The sequence below is a fragment of the Oncorhynchus masou genome, chromosome 15, assembly GCF_036934945.1.
Source record: "Oncorhynchus masou masou isolate Uvic2021 chromosome 15, UVic_Omas_1.1, whole genome shotgun sequence".
NCBI classification, from domain to species: Eukaryota; Metazoa; Chordata; class Actinopteri; order Salmoniformes; family Salmonidae; genus Oncorhynchus; species Oncorhynchus masou.
This window is the reverse complement of record NC_088226.1, coordinates 13,329,828-13,351,866: the sequence shown is the minus strand read 5'-3', so window position 1 is coordinate 13,351,866 and position 22,039 is coordinate 13,329,828. Positions and strand designations below refer to the sequence as shown.

Sequence of the window (22,039 nt, the reverse complement as noted above, 5' to 3'; positions counted from 1 at the left end):
CGTGACGCTTGGCATTCATGCCAAAGAGTTCAATCTTAGTTTCATCAGACCAGAGAATCTTGTTTTTCATGGTTTGAGAGTCCTTGAGGTGCCTTTTGGCAAACTCCAAGCTGGCTGTCATGTGCCTTTTACTGAGGGGTGGTGTCCATCTGGCCACTATACAATAAAGGCCTGATTGGTGGAGTGCTGCAGAGATGGTTGTCCTTCTGGAAGGTTCTCCCATCTCCACAGATTAACTCTCGGGTTCTTGATCACCTCCCGGACTAAGGTCCTTCTCCCCCGATTGCTCAGTTTGGCCAGGCGGCCAGCTCTAGGAAGAGTCCTGGTGGTTCCAAACTTCTTCCATTTAAGAATGATTGATGCCATTGTTTTCTTGGGGACCTTCAATGCTGTTGACATTTTTTGGTACCCTTCCACAGATTTTTGCCTCAACACAATCCTGTCTCGAAGCTGTATGCACTGTCAACTGTGGGACCTTGAATAGACAGGTGTGTGCCTTTCCAAATCATGTCTTATCAATGGAATTTACCACAGGTGGACTCCAATCAAGTTGTAGAAACATCTTAAAGACGATCAATGGAAACAGGATGCAGCTGAGCTCAATTTCGAGCAAAGGGTCTGAATACTCACGTAAATAAGGTATTTCAGTTGTTTATTTTTAATACGTTTGCAAACATTTCAAAAAAACTTTTTCGCTTTGTCATTAAGGGGTATTGTGTGTGGATTGATGTTTTTACTTTTTTTTAATCCATTTTAGAATAAGGCTGTAACGTACCAAAATGTGGAAAAGGGAAGAGGCCTGAATACTTTCCGAATGCACTGTATTTTTGTTCAGTGTATGAGCAGAATTACTGTCTTACCTTAATTTGGTAACACCTCCAAAACAAAGGTCATGTGGTTTGGTAAGAAGAATGCCCCTCTCCCCACAGGTGTGATTACTACCTCTGAGGGTTTAGAGCTTGAGGTAGTCACCTCATACAAGTACTTGGGAGTATGGATAGACGTACACTGTCCTTCTCTCAGCACCTCATTGTAGATTAAAGGGTGATTTCTCGTTTAACCAGTCAATTTAAAAAAAAAGGAAATCTAATCTACTGTATAGAATGGACCTTTGGGGGAAGGATTGTTGACATTTGTAACTAAAAGCGTTATTGAGAAATAATACCAACTCCAAAAAGCAAATATTTGTGTCAAATGAAGCTTTACTGCTTGCTCTGAATATATGGGTAGTATTAGATTTTTCTTACATTAATTTATTAATATTGAAAAATATAAACATGAATATAGAAAACATGCAAATATTTCTATATATCATTGAGCATACTATACTTTATGGGCATATCAATTTTCCAGAGTGGGATCTCTGCCAGTTTTAAAGTTGACCTTTTGCCTACTGTACCAATTTTTCTGTAGAAAATTTAACCAATCATAGCCCTCCTTTTACTTGTATCACTGCACATCCTGAAAATCACCAACAGAAGGCGATAATTTTTTGTCCATTTACACATTCTCTCAGTTGGTAATGCTTACAACACTTACTGAAATTGAGCAAAACGTGTAGAATATTTGAAACCAGGATATGACAGCGATTTCTACATTGGCCACATATATTATGGACATTTTCGGAAATGACGATGCAAAAATTCTAAAAATCGAAAATCCTATTTGTAGCACCTTTAAAGGAGACCTGGGTAAGGCCAAATTGTTATAAATATGCCAACACTAATTCATTATTTCTCTATTAGGCTTTGTCAACAATCCTTCCCACACAGGACCTTTCTATGGATTCAAATTTATGAACATGCCCAAAAATCATGGTATTTTTTGTCCTTGTTTTGTGAGGAATCACCCTATAGTGTTTGAAATCATTCAAGGAGTTAAACAGACCATTTTCTTTAATGAGGAAAAAATCTTTATTTAAAAGTACAAAAACAGACAGAGCACACGTCTATTTACAGGAATAATTGACCTCCTTGTTTTCAATCGAAACAGAAACAAGAAGTATTATTTGTACAGGAGGGTATTTCCTTAACTCAAAATGTAAATAAATGAATGTAAATCAAATAATTTAGATGTTGAAAATACAAATTATGGAAAATCAATCAAATAAATATTGAAGTTCAAATCAAATACATACTAGTAGCTGAGTAATAAAAGGTCACAAAGGGTACAGATTCTCTTCAAAGTGTTCCCTCATTATTAATTTATTTTCACTCACCTTCAGCTAGAAAGCGGTATAATAGAACTATCATCATGCCTCATTAACTACCACAAACTAGACAAATTAGCATCTAATCGTGTCGTGGCTGTGCATTAAAACTTGAGATCCCATTCATTGTGAAAGTCCACACGATAACTTAAAAAAAAAAGTTAACATACAATTGTGTGATACAAGGTGGAAGATGGTGAGTGAAAATATAACATCCATTGTATTAAAACTGTTATTCTTACACCCACCACCACCATGTTTACTCATTTGAATGTTGACTTGTACAAAGTACTAATTTGGAGCAGCGTACTTTATATGTCATGGAACTTTTTTAAACTAATTTATAAGTACATCTGCTGAACATAGGATATTGAACATGTATGTTCTATGTGCGTTTATGGTAAATAGCTTGTAGGACTGACAGAGCAAATATAGGAAAGATGTGTAGGCCTACATAAAACATAACATAGATATAAATCAGGTGAAGAACATACAATAATTTAACCGCGCCAGTCTAAAAGGCAACATATAGCAAAACGTACAAGATAAACATTTAAAAGTGCCCACTTGCTTTCTGAACCATCTTTCCAATTTCCTTACCGTTGCATTATAATGGCTCATATCAGAGAAGATGCAATCAACCATGGCAGAAATACATCTTATCTACATTGCCCTCGAGTTGCTAGCAGTTTCATTACAGTGCCTTGTGCATGTGAATTTGCCGTCATCAATGTTAAATCAAACTCTAGGAGCAAAGTTCTTTATTTCTAGATCGAGGGTACTGAGGGATAACACAGCCACCTGCTGTGCAGGAAGAGCATAACTACTAGTGCTTCCATACTCCATCTTCAGCTGGCAGAGCCATGTGTAGATGTGTATTAACCTTTAGTGAGTTTCAATACAACTAGGGAGGAAAATGCAGCTTGGGATACATAGAAATTTATCTACCTTGTTGGATATTTATTTTGACACAAAAGTATATGTTTTGCACTCGAATATGAGTCATACAATAATATATAGACAGTATTGTGGCTTTGTTTACAACAGAATTGAATGAAATTGAAAGCAATAACTAAATGGATAAAATTCTTAAATTGATATGCAATTGGATTGCAAGTCTCCAAAACAATTTGGTCAATAATAATGTGCTTATTCACAGCATTTATAAAGATTACCAGCAGAGGTCCGTGTAAAGCTCAGAAAAGGGTGCTAAATATTTCAAGTGTTTTCTCTTCCTCAACTTTCATTTCATAACTAGCATTCTGCTGTATATTCTCCTCCAAATTGTAATAATTGAGAGCCTAATTCGCAGGCTAGCCGAGGGTAGTTTGCAGGTAATAATTATGAACTGACCTTAAAAAGACACAAATACAACTATAAAAAGTCAGCAGAATAGATTCCTTATGATTTAATGAGATAATAATTGAACTATCCTGCTGAGATAGGCCAATAAATAAGAATCATTTTACGATTACAAGATCACACCACTCCCAGGTATTTAATATCCCTATAATAAAGCAACAATTATAGAAAAATACACACATATAAAAACACGGGAATTAAGGTGTAGTAACAAATATACCAAATGAAAATACAACATGAGAATGATAAGAGCACAGCAATGGCCCTGCCTGAAATAGCAGAGGGCCATGCAGCAGCTAAGTCCCCCTTAGTGATCTTTACAGCTAATAAACAGGGGAGGAGGAAAAGTCATGTCCACTAGGGTAAGAGAAAACCTTGACAATAGCCAACTCTAGACTTCACTCGTGACTAACTTCAATAAGGGCTGAAATGCAAGAACTATAGATTCTAGATAATTATCTAGAACTGAAACTCATAACCTTCAAAAAGTATACTCAACCTGTGCTTGTTTATGGGTAACATTTGAAGCTAATGTGCCATTGAATGTGGTCATGACACCATTCCTAGAGTTTTTTTTCCTCTTGAGTTTTATGCCAGGATTCCTCTTACCCAAGAGTCTGTGTCAAAAGCATTTGTTCAATGTCTACTGTTTGAGTTACCAACACCGACAGCAGCACTTCCAGACGACCCAACAGTAGGAATGATTTCTAAGAGGACGGAGTTCTTAATGTAAAGTGAGAGGAGGCAGTTGAGAGCTTCAATTTTCCTTCTCTTGCATTGAAACTAAAAGGCTCTAGCTTAAGTCTGTAATATACAGGAATTCATTGAATTGTATTTCATTTGTCAAGGCAGCTCCCATTATCACTACATCCAATATGGATTACCTAGCATAAAATGCGGCATAACATGGAGAGGATAGTTCAGAGGCAAAAGATCGTCTTAATAACATAAAATAGTTATAAACTGGCTGCAACTTTAGCAATTCTGGGATAGACCACAAACTATGATCAGCATCATACAATCTCCCATTGCTAAAGTCATACCAGAATGGAATGCGGTATTTCCCCAAAAAATGCTGATGGTGTCCTATGATTATAGATGTAAATTTGCAGCTATATGATTTGTAACATTTGCAAAGCAAGTGATTTTTGGTACTTTTACATTGTGATCTAACAGTTTCATAGTAAGTGTCGTTCAATGATCTGTAAATTTGTCTGATGTAGCCTAATTTGTATTTTACTTGTACTGTAGATTTAGTTCCTCAGCTGTAAGGAGGATAACCCATGAGTATGTTTGCATTCTAAAATGTAGGCTATGCTATATACCTGCACGTCGAATCTACAGTCTAAACCAGATAAAAGTTTTCCAATGTCAAAAGGGCTTGGTTCATCCAGCTAAACATACTTGGTCAGTTATCAAATATATACATTGGGGCAAAAAAGTATTTAGTCAGCCACCAATTGTGCAAGTTCTCCCACTTAAAAAGGACGAGGCCTTTAATTTTCATCATAGGCACACTTCAACTATGACAGACAAAATAAGGGAAAAAAATCCAGAAAATCACATTGTATGATTTTTTATGAATTTATTTGCAAATGATGGTGGAAAATAAGTATTTGGTCAATAACAAAGTTTCTCTCAATACTTTGTTATATACCCTTTGTTTGCAATGACAGAGGTCAAACGTTTTCTGTAAGTCTTCACAAGGTTTTCACACACTGTTGCTGGTATTTTGGCCCATTCCTCCATGCAGATCTCCTCTAGAGCAGTGATGTTTTGGGGCTGTTGCTGGGCAACACGGACTTTCAACTCCCTCCAAAGATTTTCTATGGGGATGAGATCTGGAGACTGGCTAGGCCACTCCAGGACCTTGAAATGCTTCTTACAAAGCCACTCCTTCGTTGCCCGGGCGGTGTGTTTGGGATCATTGTCATGCTGAAAGACCCAGACACATTTAATCTTCAATGCCCTTGCTGAAGAAAGGAGGTTTTCACTCAAAATCTCACGATACATGACCCCAGTCATTCTTTCCTTTACACGGATCAGTCGTCCTGGTCCCTTTGCAGAAAAACAGCCCCAAAACATGATGTTTCCACCACCATGCTTCACAGTAGGTATGGTGTTCTTCGGATGCAACTCAGCATTCTTTGTCCTCCAAACACGACGAGTTGTGTTTTTACCAAAAAGTTCTATTTTGGTTTCATTTGACCATATGACATTCTCCCAATCTTCTTCTGGATCATCCAAATGCTCTCTAGCAAACTTCAGACGGGCCTGGACATGTACTGGCTTAAGCAGGGGGACACGTCTGGCTCTGCAGGATTTGAGTCCCTGGCGGCATAGTGTGTTACTGATGGTAGGCTTTGTTACTTTGGTCCCAGGTCCCCCCGTGTGGTTCTGGGATTTTTGCTCACTGTTCTTGTGATCATTTTGACCCCACGGGGTGATATCTTGCGTGGAGCCCCAGATCGAGGGAGATTATCAGTGGTCTTGTATGTCTTCCATTTCCTAATAATTGCTCCCACAGTTGATTTCTTCAAACCAAGCTGCTTACCTATTGCAGATTCAGTCTTCCCAGCCTGGTACAGGTCTACAATTTTGTTACTGGTGTCCTTAGACAGCTCTTTGGTCTTGGCCATAGTGGAGTTTGGAGTGTGACTGTTTGAGGTTGTGGACAGGTGTCTTTTATACTGATAACAAGTTCAAACAGGTGCCATTAATACAGGTAACGAGTGGAGGACAGAGGAGCCTTTTAAATAGGTCTTAAAGACAGGTCTGTGAGAGCCAGAAATCCAGAAATCTTGCTTGTTTGTAGGTGACCAAATACTTATTTTCCACCATAATTTGCAAATAAATTCACTAAAAATCCTACAATGTCATTTTCTGCATTTTTTTTCCTCATTTTGTCTGTCATAGTTGAAGTGTACCTTTTATGAAAATTACAGGCCTCATCTTTTTAAGTGGGAGAACTTGCACAATTGGTGGCTGACAATACTTTTTTGCCCCACGGTATTGTTTTTTTTTTTTACGGTTTTCAAGCTGCCCTTGAAATTGGAAATATAAAAGCTTAAATTATTGAACATACTGTATGAGTGTGACAAAAAAAAGAATATTACTGAGAGATCATTCCTAGATCAGTTTAAGGCAAAAGCTTCAATGCCTCAATTTTCATTGAGACATTAGTATATACTCTCATATACAGAAGAAAGAAGGCTTTTAGGCTTAGATGAGCGTTTTTGTGTTATTTTAAATATTCATAATGTATTAATACGGTAATTATTACAATAATATATTACTTTATACTCTGTAAATGCAAGATACCACAGGCATCAGAGCGGTCTCAGACCAGTGCTGCCATCACGGGGTACAATATCAAGTACCCACTCACACTGTAGTATGAGCTAATCTCTGCCGTCAGTCAGAGAGGCCCAATGCCCTGCCGGTGCTGGGGAGGTTGTGGCACAGTGCACAGACAATGTAGATTATGTACAGTATGTGAGAGAAAGAGTAGAGAATGAATGCAGCATCATGTTGTTATCATCACACAGAGCTAGTGGCCACCCCACCCCCTTCCCTCAGTCGAATTACTGAGCTTCCTCTCAGCATGGGTCGGGTGCCATTGGTTTCAGGCTGGATCGGGTCGGAACCGGTAAGGACCAGGCGGGACGGGGAGACGAGAGCCCAGTCCTGTCAGCACTAGGAGGGGGCTGAGAAGGAGGTTGGGCTGGAGTTGTGGTTGTTAGTAGACTTGATGATGGTGATAACGCTGGTGGTGGCCACCTTGCCTGGTGAGAGAGGCCCACATGTGACAGTCCGGGCAAAGCACTGCAGGGCCTCATACTTGGCGCGTAGGGCATCCAGCTCTAGCCTCATGCTGGCGTTCTCCCGGGCCAACTTGTCAACCTCATGCTGCAAATCCTGCTTCTGCCTCTCCAGCTCCTCCTTCTGGGTGACCCGCTTGATGCGGCAGCTGGCGGCGTAGCCGCGATTCTTCAGGGTCCTCCGCCGCTGCTTCAGCCGCACCACGTCCTCCTTGGTCAGCCCGCGCAGGTGTGTGTTGAGCTCGCGCACCGACATGACCACCAGCTCATCATCACTGAGGGCCGGGGCATTCTCACCCACCTCCTTCTTAACCTGCAAGAGAGGCAGCCATTGATAAGAGTCTGGTCCTTTCCTGAACTCATCATTCACATTAAAGATAGTGCACGAATACAAAATTACCTTTAAAGTCTTGTTTGCTTTAAACTGAGTCGTCATACCCTGCATGCATAAACTGGCCAGAATCCCACAGACGTCAACACTGCAAAACAAAGAAGGGAAAATTGTGGTTGGAATAAAAAAATGTATTCAAATATATTTGTATACATAATATAGTGTATTCGTTGTGAAATTAAAGTGTTGGTTATGAGTGTAGCCAAGCTCAGATACAGCCATCCTAAGAAGCCACTCCCCTTTCCCAAGAAATCTATCGATGAGATCCCACAACAACATTCCTGAGTTAGTTACATCTCTGCAACCAGCTCAGTAGATTCTCTAGTAACAGAGACTGCCAGCAGAGGTCAGCATCACACTGAAAGATGATAATGAATACACAGACTGTTGGGCAAACCTGTTTACTTGCTGCTGTAGGGAGGGCCCTCACAATGTAGTTCACTAGACCATAGCAAGACCGCAAGAATAGAAACAGGTCAGCTCTCACCACACAGCTTGTCTGAGCCCTCTGCTTAGAAACTAGGCATGGGCTATTTTGGTCAAAGTCGTTTTTAGAAAAAGGCCTATCTGAACACTACAGTGAAACACATGCCTTTGAGACTGCTGCCATGGCCTAAAAGAGAGAGAGACTGCTGCGTGCCTGACTGACTGAATAAAAGCCCACATTCTCCCAAGGCTCCATTTCAGCACCCTGACTTGCTCCCTAAGCAACGGCTGCCATGGAAACACCCTGCAAATGGGTGTGGGAGTATAGTCACATGGTCATCCAAAGGGTAAACAAGTCTCATTCATAACCCTGTCATACATATGGTAGAAATTACATGGGCAGGTCAGTTTGAAGAACTAAGTGAGGATCACCAATAGTTTAGGGAGTGTGTACAATAACAGTCTCATAAACTCTGAACAATGCATAGTCGTTTCCATTTAGATACAGCACTATTCAACCTAACATGGCCTACATTGACCCATATGAGTCTCCTCTTTATAACACAGAACATATGCCTATGTCAACAGTAAAACTACCCAACAAACACAAGCTTACACTTATGGTCATACTGAACTTTACAGTCCTGTAGATATGTGGGAAATTCCTGAAGATCGTGTGACAGAGGAATAGTTTCCCTTACAGTCATGGGTGTATTTTTGTAGTGAGACAATGTACTCGATTTCATTTAGGACTTGTGTCTGGTTGTCTGGCTCGTATTACACTTGGCTTTCCTGAGCTGCTACATGCCCTTATTTAACGCTGTTGGATATATTTAGCTCACTGTGCTGCTGACACAAAATTCTGCCAGCTAAACAATTTAGGTGAACATGTGATAAGCGATACCTCATTAAGAGGCCAAATATTCCATCCGGCACTTTGAGGTGCACTTTCTCGAACAAGATACAACAACCCAAAGGGTGAGGTTTTAATGACTATTCCTTTAGGGAAGTTCATCTCAGGCCCTGGAAATAAATATAGATAGCTGATCACAGCCGTTTCTGACAGCTGTTGCTGAGTTGACCTTGTGTTGAAGAGCTGAAGTGGTTGCACTGTATCTACAATAGAAATAGTGTTCTTGCATCAAAAGTCTTAGAGCTCCTAAGTGGAAAGGGGCAGAATGCCAAGTGATTGGTTGGATGATAATGGAAGGTTCACTGGCTTTGGCACTGAAGCAGAACAGATCACTAATAAGTTCTTAGTCATCCATCTGTTTTGTCTTTTTGTAAAACCACACCGGAGGTACAGCCTATGCCTGGCCGCATGTTTCTGTAATGAAGGGATACATGAATGTGGAGACTGTACACTCACACAATCCTAACTTGGAAAATAAACCAATAGATGACTCTGTTTTGTGTGGATTTAAGAACCACATGAAAACATGTTCGGTGAACCATCACGTCTGATTACTTGTTTTGGCCATCCCCTTTGAACCTCATTTGAAATTCACTTGGGTTTTCAACTTAACTATAGGAAAAAGAGTAGAGAAAAGCATACAGCATTGCCTTATTTTGGCACATGTATGCAACTTTGAATCCAACACTGCACAGCCAGCCAAAAATGTAAGACAATGTTCCAGCAAGTTGGCTGAAAGAGCCTGTTTTGAACTGTTGCATCAAGGGGAGACCCTGGGTAATATTCCGTACGACTCGAATATCATGAAATAGGGATGTAAAAAGGCCTCCCTCTCCATACACCGGGTGCTCAAGCTTTACAGCTCAGAGGCCACGTTGTTTCCTTCAAATTTCTTCTGCATGTGCTCCTCTCTGTTTTAGCAAATGGCACTAGGTCGAGCTCTTAAGATCCCACTTTGCGGCTTTCTGTCTTCCAGAGAGGAAAAGAGCAGTAATGTTCCAAGGCCAAATCCCTGTTTTGATCATCTTTCAGGACGAGCAACAGGCACATTTTACAATTCAGTACCGCTTTTGACTGTGCACATTTGACGGTCCTCCAGAAAACTATTTCCCTTTTCACCTTTTTGAGTGCTTCTACTCGTGTCGGAGAAGACCTCAAAGTAAAGCCATAGAATGTGGCTTAAGTGTGGATAACAGAACCACATTCCTGACTGAGCACACACACACACACACACAAAGGAAAGAGGCTCCAAGTTTAATTTGGGAGGATAAATGCATTCAGAATGTCTCTGGAAGGGGGGCTTAGTCTATTCAGATGTAAAGATATCGCTGTAAAATCTTCCAAATTACTGAAATTCAGATCTCATATCGAAGTCTAACAACAGCCAGAATTAATCAAGTGTTGACGACTAACAGAGTAGTACTATCCCTAACCAAATAACTTAGTTAGACAACACTTAAGTTTCATGATGAGAGAGGGAGCATTTACACACAAGGTGGTGGCTAAACAGATGGAAAATATAACATATTTGCTGGCCACAGGAAAGGTCTGATGATTTCAGCGCCATATTTCATCAGCTCACGTAGTCCAGATCATGAGGAAATTACTCATCGTATCAACTCACACAAGTCCAACTGACAAGATTACTGTAGGCTCCGGATGCAGCCCACTGCTAATAATCACTGTTCTCTGCCCAATTGAACTCTGTTGGAAAAAGTGAACATAACCTTTGTCAAAGTTTGTTGTTTAGTCATTCAGTGTAATTGACATACATGACTTACTCATAGCTTGAGCCAAGAACTAGGGCTACAGCTTTGCTAAAATACTATAGAATTATTAAATCAGCACCACAGTATCAGCCCAGGCAGTAACCATTAATAATGGACGAATAACTGCCTATTTAAGCACTGATTGTGACCTGGCTAGAATAACAAACCAATAAACTGCAGGCCTGTTATGGTATTAGTCCAGAGACAATGTGTGAAATGTGACTCCATTTAGTTTTTGTCATTCAGACCTCAGCTCAAATTCAAGTCTGTGTGCTTGGGTTATGACAGGTACTGCTCTGGGGCGCGACGTTTTGCTAAAATAAAGAGCACATCAAAGAGCTGAGTGCTCAGGTCCTAGTGATAGATGAAGTGTTTGCTTGTCTTGGCTACTTGTTTTCCTTCTCTTTTCTATTCATTTTGGAGTTTGGGTTTGGTGGAAAACAGATACGCTATGTTCCTCTGAGAGAGGAGAGAGAGCTTGATGGAGCTCCCCTCTGTACAGAATGTCTCCTCGGTTTGCTCAGGGAGTTGGGGAGAAGAGAGCCTTCCTCCAGACTATGCTGTGGTGGTGCACTCTGCTCTGCACTCCAGCACAGCACATTTGGAGGGATGTTATGTAAAGGAAATGGAGAGCATAGCCGAGCCATGAGTCATGCTGTTTACTGGTAAGAACTAGGACGAGCGGCAGGGAATCACACCCTCCCAAACTGACGTTTCCTGGAAAATCACGTTGTTCCGCAGAAGGAAAAGTACAGGAAACGGCTGGCATACCCGCCGGAACTTTTTTGCGGAAAAGGGAGGAGAGGTAGATATCTGAGCAAAGCGACTTTCCAACTGGGGACATAGGGATTGAAAAGAATGTCAAGTATGCACACAACAAAGACAAAGCTGTCCAGTTATTACCTAACTAAAGCCATTCCATAGTACACATTGAATAACAATGAAAATCAATGAGGAAAAAAAATACTATTACATTTTCCAACTTCAAATAACAAAGGAGTTTAGGAGTCATTAATTCCATCCCGGCTCTCCATTAAGTTGTTAATATTCTTATTCAGTCTGAGTACCCAAGTTCTCAGATGTAAAAGTGAGAAAGTTCAGAACATTTCTCCTTGTTTACTGTATACCACCTAAATCCATAATTACAAAACAAGACACTTTACTCGAGACGATCCCTCAACACCACAGGCCACAGTGTGGCGAGAGCATTGGTCTGAGATCCAGGAAGTCATCCAGAACAGCAGGAATGGGCTGGGTGCAGATCCTGGTGGTTGGTACAACACAGGCACCTAAGAGGCACTTGTGGAGAGATGCCAATGTATATCTCTCCATGCTTCGGTGTAAACCTGTTAACGGGACTGTTAAACTGTACATGTAATACAGTACTGTAAATATTTTGGTTGTCTGTCATGTCTATGTAATTATGACACGTCTTTGTCTCTAGAAATAAATTATCAGAACACATAGTAAGGAAATTAAGTTAAACATTTCACAGTTAAAAGGAACTTTACACAAAAATATCTGACTTTTGACTCATACCTTTTCACTAACCACAGTCATTTCACAACACACTGCAAACCCACAATGGCAACTGTGGGTTCTCTTCCACCCCCTGAACACTCAATACTATGAAAACTGTGAGCATCATTAACCATTATGAGTATGTATACACCATATTGTCATGCTGAAATATTGGGTAGGGAAGTGAGAGAGCAGAAGATGATAGGCCCTCTCTCCTCCTCCAGACATCACATTGGTAACCAAGCCACGTGTTAACCTCATAACAGAGCATGGATATGATGCACTTGGTGTGGGAGGTCACCACCACCACATATACAGTTGAAGTCAGAAGGTTACATACTGAGTTTAAATGTATTTGGCTAAGGTGTATCCCAGTTCCTGACATTTAATACTAATAAAGATTCCCCGTCTTAGGTCAGTTAGAATCACCACTTTATTTTAAGAAAGTGAAATGTCAGAGTAATAGTAGAGAGTGATTTATTTTCAGCTTTTATTTCTTTCATCACATTCCCAATGGGTCAGAAGTTTACAAACACTCAATTAGTATTTGGTAGCATTGCCTTTAAAATTGTTTAACATGGATCAAACATCTCAGGTAGCCTTCCACAAGCTTCCCACAATAAGTTGGGTGAATTTTGGCCCATTCCCCCTGAGCTGGTGCAACTGAGTCAGGTTTGTAGGCCTCCATGCTCACACACTTTTTCAGTTCTGCCCACAAATTTTCTATAGGATTGAAGTCAGGGCTTTGTGATAGCCACTCCTATACCTTGGCTTTGTTGTCCTTAAGCCATTTTGCCACAACTTTGGAAGTATGCTTGGGGTCATTGTCCATTTGGAAGACCCATTTGCGACCACGCTTTAACTTCCTAACTGATGTCTTGAGATGTTGCTTCAATATATCCACATAATTTTCCTACCTCATGATGCCATCTATTTTGTGAAGTGCACCAGTCCCTCCTTCAGCAAAGCACACCCACAACATGATGTTGCCACTCCTGTGCTTCACGGTTGGGATGGTGTTCTTTGGCTTGCAAGCCTCCCCCTTTTTTCTCCAAACATAACAATGGTCATTATGGCCAAACAGTTGTATTTCAGCCCAGAGGACATTTCTCCAAAAAGTACGATCTTTGTCCCCATGTGCAGTTGCAAACCGTAGTCTGGATTTTTTATGGCGGTTTTGGAGCTGTGGCTTCTTTCTTGCTAAGCAGCCATTCAGATTATATCAATAAAGGACTTGTTTTACTGTAGATATAGATACTTTTGTACCTGTTTCCTCCAGCATCTTCACAAGGTCCTTTGCTGTTGTTCTGGGATTGATTTGCACTTGTCACACCAAAATACATTCATCTCTAGGAGACAGAATGTGTCTTCTTCCTGAGCGGTATGGCAGATGCGTGGTCCCATGGTGTTTATATTTGCGTACTATTGCTTGTACAGATTAACATGGTACGTTCAGGCATTTGGAAATTGCTCCCAAGGATGAACCAGACTTGTGGAGGTCTACAATTTTTTGTCTGAGATCTTGGCTGATTTCTTTTGATTTTCCCATGATGTTAATTAAGCAGAGAGGGACTGAGTTTGAAGGTAGGCTTGAAATACATCCACAGATACGGCAGGGTAGCCGTGTTTGACTAGTAACCGGAAGGTTGCAAGTTCAAATCCCCGAGCTGACAAGGTACAAATCTGTTGTTCTGCCCCTGAACAGGCAGTTAACCCACTGTTCCTAGGCTGTCATTGAAAGTAAGAATTTGTTCTTAACTGACTTGCCTAGTTAAGGTAAATAAAAAAATACACCTCTAATTGACTCAAATGAAGTCAATTAGCCTAACAGAAGCTTCTAAAGCCATGACATTTTCTGGAATTTTCCAAGCTGTTTAAATGCACAGTCAACTTAATGTAGGTGAACTTCTGCCCCACTGGAATTGTGATACAGTGAATTATAAGTAAATAATCTGTCTCTAAACAATTGTTGGAAAAATGACTTGCACAAAGTAGATGTCCTAACTGACTTGCCAAAACTATAGTTTGTTAACAAGAAATTTGTGGAGTGGTTGAAAAACGAGTTGTAATGACTCCAACCTAAGTGTATCTAAACTTCCGACTTCATCAACAGTGACTCGGGGCATAGGCAGCCTCTTCGACGAGATTTCAAGGCCCTCATACAATGTGGAAAGTTTTGGATGAAAAAGGACTCCTCTCATATTTTCCATATAAATCACAATGACAGTAAAGTTCAAATGTCCAAGGATATGATCCCAGTCTGTAGACATGCAATCAGCACCAAAATATGACATTGATAAGGATTTCTTCTCTTTGTTAATTTTATAAAGCTGAGCAATGGGACCGAGGCAGAGAAAAAAAAATCAGCATAGCAACAAGCTTTTTTGTGTGAGTGTCATCTAAAAATGATTGCTTTGACAGCAGGCCCGTAGATTCAATTTCATATTGGCCTGTGACACTGCGGCTTCCAAAAGAGATTCTGCTGAACCAGGGCCAACTATGGCACTCTCTCCTCTCTCTACTGTCAAACCAGGGTATAGGATAAATACTGAAATCACTGATACAGCACTAACAATTTGTTAGTGGGACTATCACTTGTTTTCCAACAGGACAATGACCCAAAACACACCTCCAGGCATATTAATGCCCATGATTTTGGAATGAGATGTTTGAGGAGCAGATGTCCACATACTTTTGAAGTGTATTTAGGCATGACATAAGACATTTCAGCTTTTAATTTTTACTTAACTTGTAAACATACATACATACATACATACATACATATATATATTTTATGTTTTAAACAAACATAATTCCAATGTACCCCTTTTACCAAAGAGCACGATCTGTCATTGCTATTCTGTCTACCAAAATATACTATTGCACACCTTAGCAGCACAAACATAATTCCACTTTGACATTATGGGGCATTGTGTGTAGTAGGCCAGTGAAATCTCAATGTAAAATTAATTTTACATTAAGTCTGTAACAACAAAATGTGGTCAAGGGTGTGAATACTTTCTGAATGCACTGTATATTTCAGATTATATATAATAAACTGAACATAAACCTAACTTCTACAGTTTATACTACATTTAAGGAAAATAAAAACTGCCATACTTGCTGAAAATTATAGTAGCCAACACACTTACGGGTCTTGATCTAGGAAAACAAGCTAATCGTATAATTTATCATGTGTGAAGCAAAGGCAACGTTTTAGAACTCGTCTCCATTACTGTTGTCCACTTTACTATCCTCCTGGTGGTCTATCCCCATGTAACAGTATAACTTTAGTCCGTGCCCTCGCCCATACCCGGGCTCGAACCAGGGACCCTCTGCACACATCAACAACTGACACCCACGAAGCATCGGTTACACCCACACCATCCCCTTTGACTCAGAATTCCAAAACCCAGACCACGTGTTGTTTCCTTACGTCGTAAATATAAAAGTAGGCTACCGTATGCTGTGTGGACAACGATATGGATATAGTAATTAATCGAAGATCTCTGGAAATACTACACGTATTCAAGTTATTAAGAGGCAGAAGTAAAACCTATTACATTCAAAATATTACAATTGGTAAATAGATGGAATAAAAAATAAATAGAAACAATTCGGAAAAACACGATTTGTTAAATTGGTACATTTTAACTTCAAGAGTGAAATAAGTTAATTCCAGGCGTTGCACTACTCCAACACGTGTCCATATTGCAGAAAAAATAATTGCAAATAACCATAAACGTTTGTAAATTGTTTCAAATTGTTAAGATAGGCTTACAAAATGTACCAAGTACGTTGATAACATGTAAATTAAATGTTTGTTTAAGCCTGATCTTACTTGTTGATACATGCGTAAAATCGAATCTGTCACCATGATAGCATCAGCAATTCTAGAGAGGAATGTCAAAACATCTCCCAGAAAAGCGCTCGTACTCTCACCTTATGAACGCGGATATTCTCCGTCTGCAAAGCGTAAAGTTTGTGAAGTTGCCGTCCTATACGGGTGGAAGTTACTTGTCGCGATTCTGAAAGGCGTCCAGCAGTCGAACCGAAATGTATCCCCGTACAAAATTAACTACAAAACAACAACAATGTATCAACATTCCACTCTGTGCTTCCGCAAGTATTCACGTCACCAATTCCTCGTGACCGCCCCCTCCATTCATGAAAATAACTTTCTGCTGACGTAAACGAGGCGGGAAACTAGGGGAAGCCAGAAATAGATGGTAGATGCAGTTTGCGAATACTTTTGGGAAAATTGGCGAGATAATGTGTAGATTAAATCATTATTATACTAATTATGGCTATCCAACTATGAATATGCTGTTAATACTTCACAGACAATGTCAGCACATGTTTTAGCTTTTTATATGCCAATTCAATAATTCCATGATTGCACGATGTTTGTTCTTCTGATGACAAAATCAGTATGAGAGAAACCCTATCCCACATACTTCCCATAATTCATATTACAGAATTATCTTTTTTTTTTAGGTAATCTGACCCTAAAGTTACTGCCTCACTGGTTAATAGAAGAAACAGCGCCATCTGTCTTTACCAATGTCCTGTCCTTCCAACATTTAGTTTGAGTTATGGATTTATTACAGGCTGCATAATGTTGAAGGCTCTGAGGCCAACTATAAGCTTGCTTATTCCGCCTTCTTACTAACCACTTACGTTACTGCCCCAAGACCATTCTCATGTAAGACAATACGTAGTCTGAGAAGGGTGACAGACATTCTCTTAGGTGAAAAATGCTTTAGAAAAAAAACATGACACATCTCCAAAAATAAACTAGTAGTATCCCCCCAACTAAGGACTCCCACAACGTGCTTCTCAGTTGTTCTTGTTGTAAGTCTACAAGACCAAGTCCGGTCATATGCTGCATTAATGTTTTTAAACAGACAAATCAAATATTCTTCTAAAAATGATTTACTAATTTTAATACTGCATGTTTAAAATGTGTATGTATGTGATATACATTAACAGCCTAACTCTAGGGCTCATCTCATTGAACATCCTCAAACTGAGCACAGAGTGGATAAGCAGTGCTGACATGCCTTAAGGCTGTGGTCTAATTGGCTTCAATAGTATTCACTTGCGTAAGGTTACCACATATATTTAGATACACCAATAGAAGTATTGAAACAATAAACACGCATTGCCTGCATTTACACAGGCATTCCAATTCTGGTCTTTTGCACAATTATGGGCAAAAGACCTGATCTGATTAGTCAAGACCAGTCAGTGGCAAAAGATCAAAATTGGGCTGGCTGTGTAAATGCAACCATAGACTGCACTGCAGAGGCTTGAGAATGGAAAAGGTCAAATTTAAATGGAAGGGTTGCAAATTACTGAATGATATTCATATAATAATCAACTTGCTCCTTACAATGTGCATTCATACATTGGTTCAAATCAGGATGTCTTTAGTGAGGACCTGTCCATTACACTGTAAACAATAAGAAAAAAGATTTCCACTAATTTCCTAGCAAAGGAACTGACTAACTCCCATAGAGTTCACCCACTGTAGCTGGGCCTAGAGCCAGGAGGTTGGTGTATGGTTGTATTTCTGTGGAAGACCATTGCCAGGGGTAATTCAACACATGAGCATTTTCCTCAGGAGAGCCATATGGACTAAACTGTACATTGATGTGCTGGGATCTCTCATGCAGAGTACAATAAAGTTGAAAGCAAATGCAGCTTTTGAGATGAGTAATCACTCAAGTTTGTGTTATGGGTGGTTCTCATTCTAAAGCAATGCCCAAACCTGCTTTATTAGAACACATCTTGTCAACAAAATTAACATCAGGTTATGTTCGCAATAGTTTATATGCCTCTGTAATCCCCCCCTGAGCATTCTTGTAATTAAAAATGTAATTGAATGTGCACTGTGGCATGGGATTGTTTGGCTTGGTGTATAGTTGGGCTGTCTGCAATTCATTATTTTATTGATCATGTGGCGATTTATTAGAAAAATGTGTCCCCCATGTTCCACTCCAGCAGTGTCGAAGCCTTTACCTGAGGCAGGACTTGTCTGTTCATGTCTTTGTTTTGACTAAATCAATATTATACAGTAGTGTACTGGGATATGAAACAATAAAGATCAGAGGAGGTGTTAGCTTTTACTACCACGATATCCCACCGATGATGTATGATGCCGAGCTCGGATAAAATTATCTAGAACAAAGAGCCCCCCGACTGTTTACAGAAGGTTGGAAAATGAACCTCCAGTACCCAAACAGACTGTTAATGATTAACATGTAAATGATGGCTTCACTAACTTCTTAAGTCTAGTTATTAGCAGGGAGTAACTTTTTACTTGTAAACTGATTACAAAAACATAACTCATCAGTTAGGATACCAGCTATTTTTTTTGGGGGGGGGGGGGGGAACTAGCTAATTACTTCTAAATTCAGAAAGGATGTTTCCTCAGTGACGTTCAATTCCTTTTTGTCATCTTCTAATGCCTCTTAAGGAGAAAGTAATCCAAACATAACTGAAAGTCATAAGATTTGGTGACTGAGTTTGGGTAATACAAAAGTTAAGTTACGATTACAATTTTGGACAGATAACTTTAAATTAAGTCCATGGAGAACAAGAGCACCTCCTCCCAGCTGCCCACTGCAGTGAGGCTAGGTAACACGGTCACCACCGATAAATCCATAATAATCGAAAACTTCAACAAGCATTTCTCAACGGCTGGCCATGCCTTCCTCCTGGCTACTCCAACCTCGGCCAACAGCCCCCCCCCCCCCCGCATCTACTCATCCAAGCCTCCCCAGCTTCTCCTTTAACCAAATCCAGATAGCAGATCTCCTGAAAGAGCTGCAAAACCTGGACCCATACAAATCAGCTGGGCTTGGCAATCTGGACCCTCTATTTCTGAAACTATCCGCCGCCATTGCCGCAATCCCTATTGCCAGCCTGTTCAACCTCTCATTCATATTGTCTGAGATCCCCAAGGCCTGGAAAGCTGCCGCGGCCATCCCCCTCTTCAAAGGGGGAGACACCCTGGACCCAAACTGTTACAGACCTATATCCATCCTGCCCTGCCTACCTACGGTCTTCGAAAGCCAAGTCAACAAACAGATCACTTACCATCTCGAATCCCACCGTACCATCTCCACTGTGCAATCTGGTTTCCGAGCCGGTCACGGGTTCACCTCAGCCACGCTAAAGGTACTAAACGATATCATAACCGCCATCGATAAAAGACAGTACTGTGCAGCCGTCTTCATCGACCTGGCCAAGGCTTTCGACTCTGTCAATCACCATATTCTTATCGGCAGACTCAGTAGTCTCGGTTTTTCTAATGACTGCCTTGCCTGGTTCTCCAACTACTTTGCAGATAGAGTTCAGTGCGTCAAATTGGAGGGCATGTTGTCCGGTCCTCTGGCAGTCTCTATGGGGGTGCCACTGGGTTCAATTCTCGGGCCGACTCTTTTCTCTGTATATATCAATGATGTTGCTCTTGCTACGGGTGATTCCCTGATCCACCTCTACGCAGACGACACTATTCTGTATACTTCTGGCCCTTCCTTGGACACTGTGCTATCTAACCTCCAAACGATCTTCAATGCCATACAACACTCCTTCCGTGGCCTCCAACTGCTCTTAAATGCTAGTAAAACTAAATGCATGCTTTTCAACCGTTCACTGCCTGCACCCGCACGCCCGACTAGCATCACCACCCTGGATGGTTCCGTACCTAGGTGTCTGGCTAGACTGTAAACTCTCTTTCCAGACTCATATCAAACATCTCCAATCCAAAATCAAATCTAGAATTGGATTTCTATTTCGCAACAAAGCCTCCTTCACTCACGCCGCCAAACTTACCCTAGTAAAACTGACTATCCTACCGATCCTCGACTTTATCACAGTGCCATCCGCTTTGTTACTAAAGCACCTTATACCACCCAACACGGCGACCTGTATACTCTAGTCGGGTGGCCCTCGCTACATATTCGTCGCAAGACCCACTGGCTCCAGGTCATCTACAAGTCCGTGCTAGGTAAAGCTCCGCCTTATCTCAGTTCACTGGTCACGATGGCAACACCCACCCGTAGCACGCGCTCCAGCCGGTGTATCTCACTGATCATCCCGAAAGCCAACACCTCATTCGGCCGCCTTTCCTTCCAGTTCTCTGCTGCCTGTGACTGGAATGAGTTGGAGACTTTTATCTCCCTCACCAACTTTAAACATCTGCTATCTGAGCAGCTAACCAATCGCTGCAGCTGTACATAGTCCATCGGTAATTAGCCCACCAAATTTACCTACCTTATCCCCATACTGTTTTTATTTATTTACTTTTCTGCTCTTTTGCACACCAGTATCTCTATCTGCACATGACCATCTGATCATTTATCACTCCAGGGTTAATCTGCTAAATTGTAATTATTTGCCTACCTCCTCATGCCTTTTGCACACAATGTATATAGACTCTTTAAAAAAAAATGTTTTTAAAATTCTACTGTGTTATTGACTTGTTTATTGTTTACTCCATGTGTAACTCTGTGTTGCTGTCTGTTCACACTGCTATGCTTTATCTTGGCCAGGTTAAATTCTACTGTGTTATTGACTTGTTTATTGTTTACTCCATGTGTAACTCTGTGTTGCTGTCTGTTCACACTGCTATGCTTTATCTTGGCCAGGTCGCAGTTGTAAATGAGAACTTGTTCTCAACTAGCCTACCTGGTTAAATAAAGGTGAAATATATATATATATATTTTTTTAAAGATATTACATTATACATATTACAAAGAAAGAAGCCTACTCAACCCTGGGTACCGAGTAAAACAAATTAAAAGGTTTGCAATTGTCATAGCATAGACTTCAACATTGACTTTAGCTTCCTGAGGTACAAACAAAATGGGAGATTCTGTTTTGGGTGGATTTCTCCTTAAAAACATTGACTCATAGTTACCCATGAGTTGTTTCTGAAGAAACAGACTACTCACAAACTGTTTTTTCAGGTTTGTGGACTTCCCATGTGACACAGGATTTATATTTGGAACATGACTAAGCATTCCACTGATTTGTCCAAAATATGTGTAATATTAAAAACACTTTATGTAACACACTGTCAGGTTACAGGGCTATGGAAACATGTGGTGAAGCAGTTTCAGTTTGTGTTAGTAGTCTGCTATGAAAGACTGGTATTCAGCAATATAGTCTCTGAATAAGATGTAGGCTAGTTTGTTGCTATTAGAGAAAGTGTCAAACATGTCTGATGTAATAGCATGGAGAATACTGTAACAGTGTCGCATGTAGGATAAAAGGCTCATCTTTTGGTTTGGGAATAGTAAGGCTTTGTTATGCACTATAATGGTGTCATCAGATAAATGGAATGTGTAACATGAAAGGAGAGCACAATTGCCATGCCGTTTTTCACAAGTAGTAACTTTAACCAGATACAAGAACTAAAGCATTTTCACTAACAAGGCTAGATTACAAGCACATGTTGTTGTTTTTCCAATATGTGCTTTACAGCGTGTGCCTTTCTGGGTGACATGTCTGTTTTCTTTGTCTGGCACAAGCAGTAATGTATGTTTCCATGCCTGACATCATTGTGAGGATTCTTGGAAACCTTATTCCTTTTCCAAAGCTTTTAGGCAAATAGTG

At 40.4% G+C, this 22,039-nt stretch overlaps 1 protein-coding gene across 1 annotated transcript; it reads right to left on the bottom strand.

The window, feature by feature from the left end:
- Positions 1-3,688: 3,688 nt before the first annotated feature.
- On the bottom strand, positions 3,689-16,565 carry LOC135555675 (transcription factor MafK-like). The gene is made up of 3 exons (XM_064988322.1): positions 16,355-16,565; positions 7,793-7,871; positions 3,689-7,705 (listed from the first exon to the last, which is right to left on the bottom strand). Exons 2-3 carry the CDS (start codon positions 7,835-7,837, stop codon positions 7,268-7,270), a joined length of 483 nt encoding a protein of 160 aa, XP_064844394.1. The 5' UTR covers positions 7,838-7,871; positions 16,355-16,565; the 3' UTR covers positions 3,689-7,267.
- Between the last annotated feature and the right edge of the window lie 5,474 nt (positions 16,566-22,039).

Coding starts and splice junctions, on each gene's coding strand:
- LOC135555675 (XM_064988322.1), bottom strand. CDS start 7,837: ATGCAGGGTATGACGACTCAGTTTAAAGCAAACAAGACTTTAAAG. Junction 7,706..7,792: donor AAGCAAACAAGACTTTAAAG/GTAATTTTGTAT, acceptor CCTCTCTTGCAG/GTTAAGAAGGAGGTGGGTGA.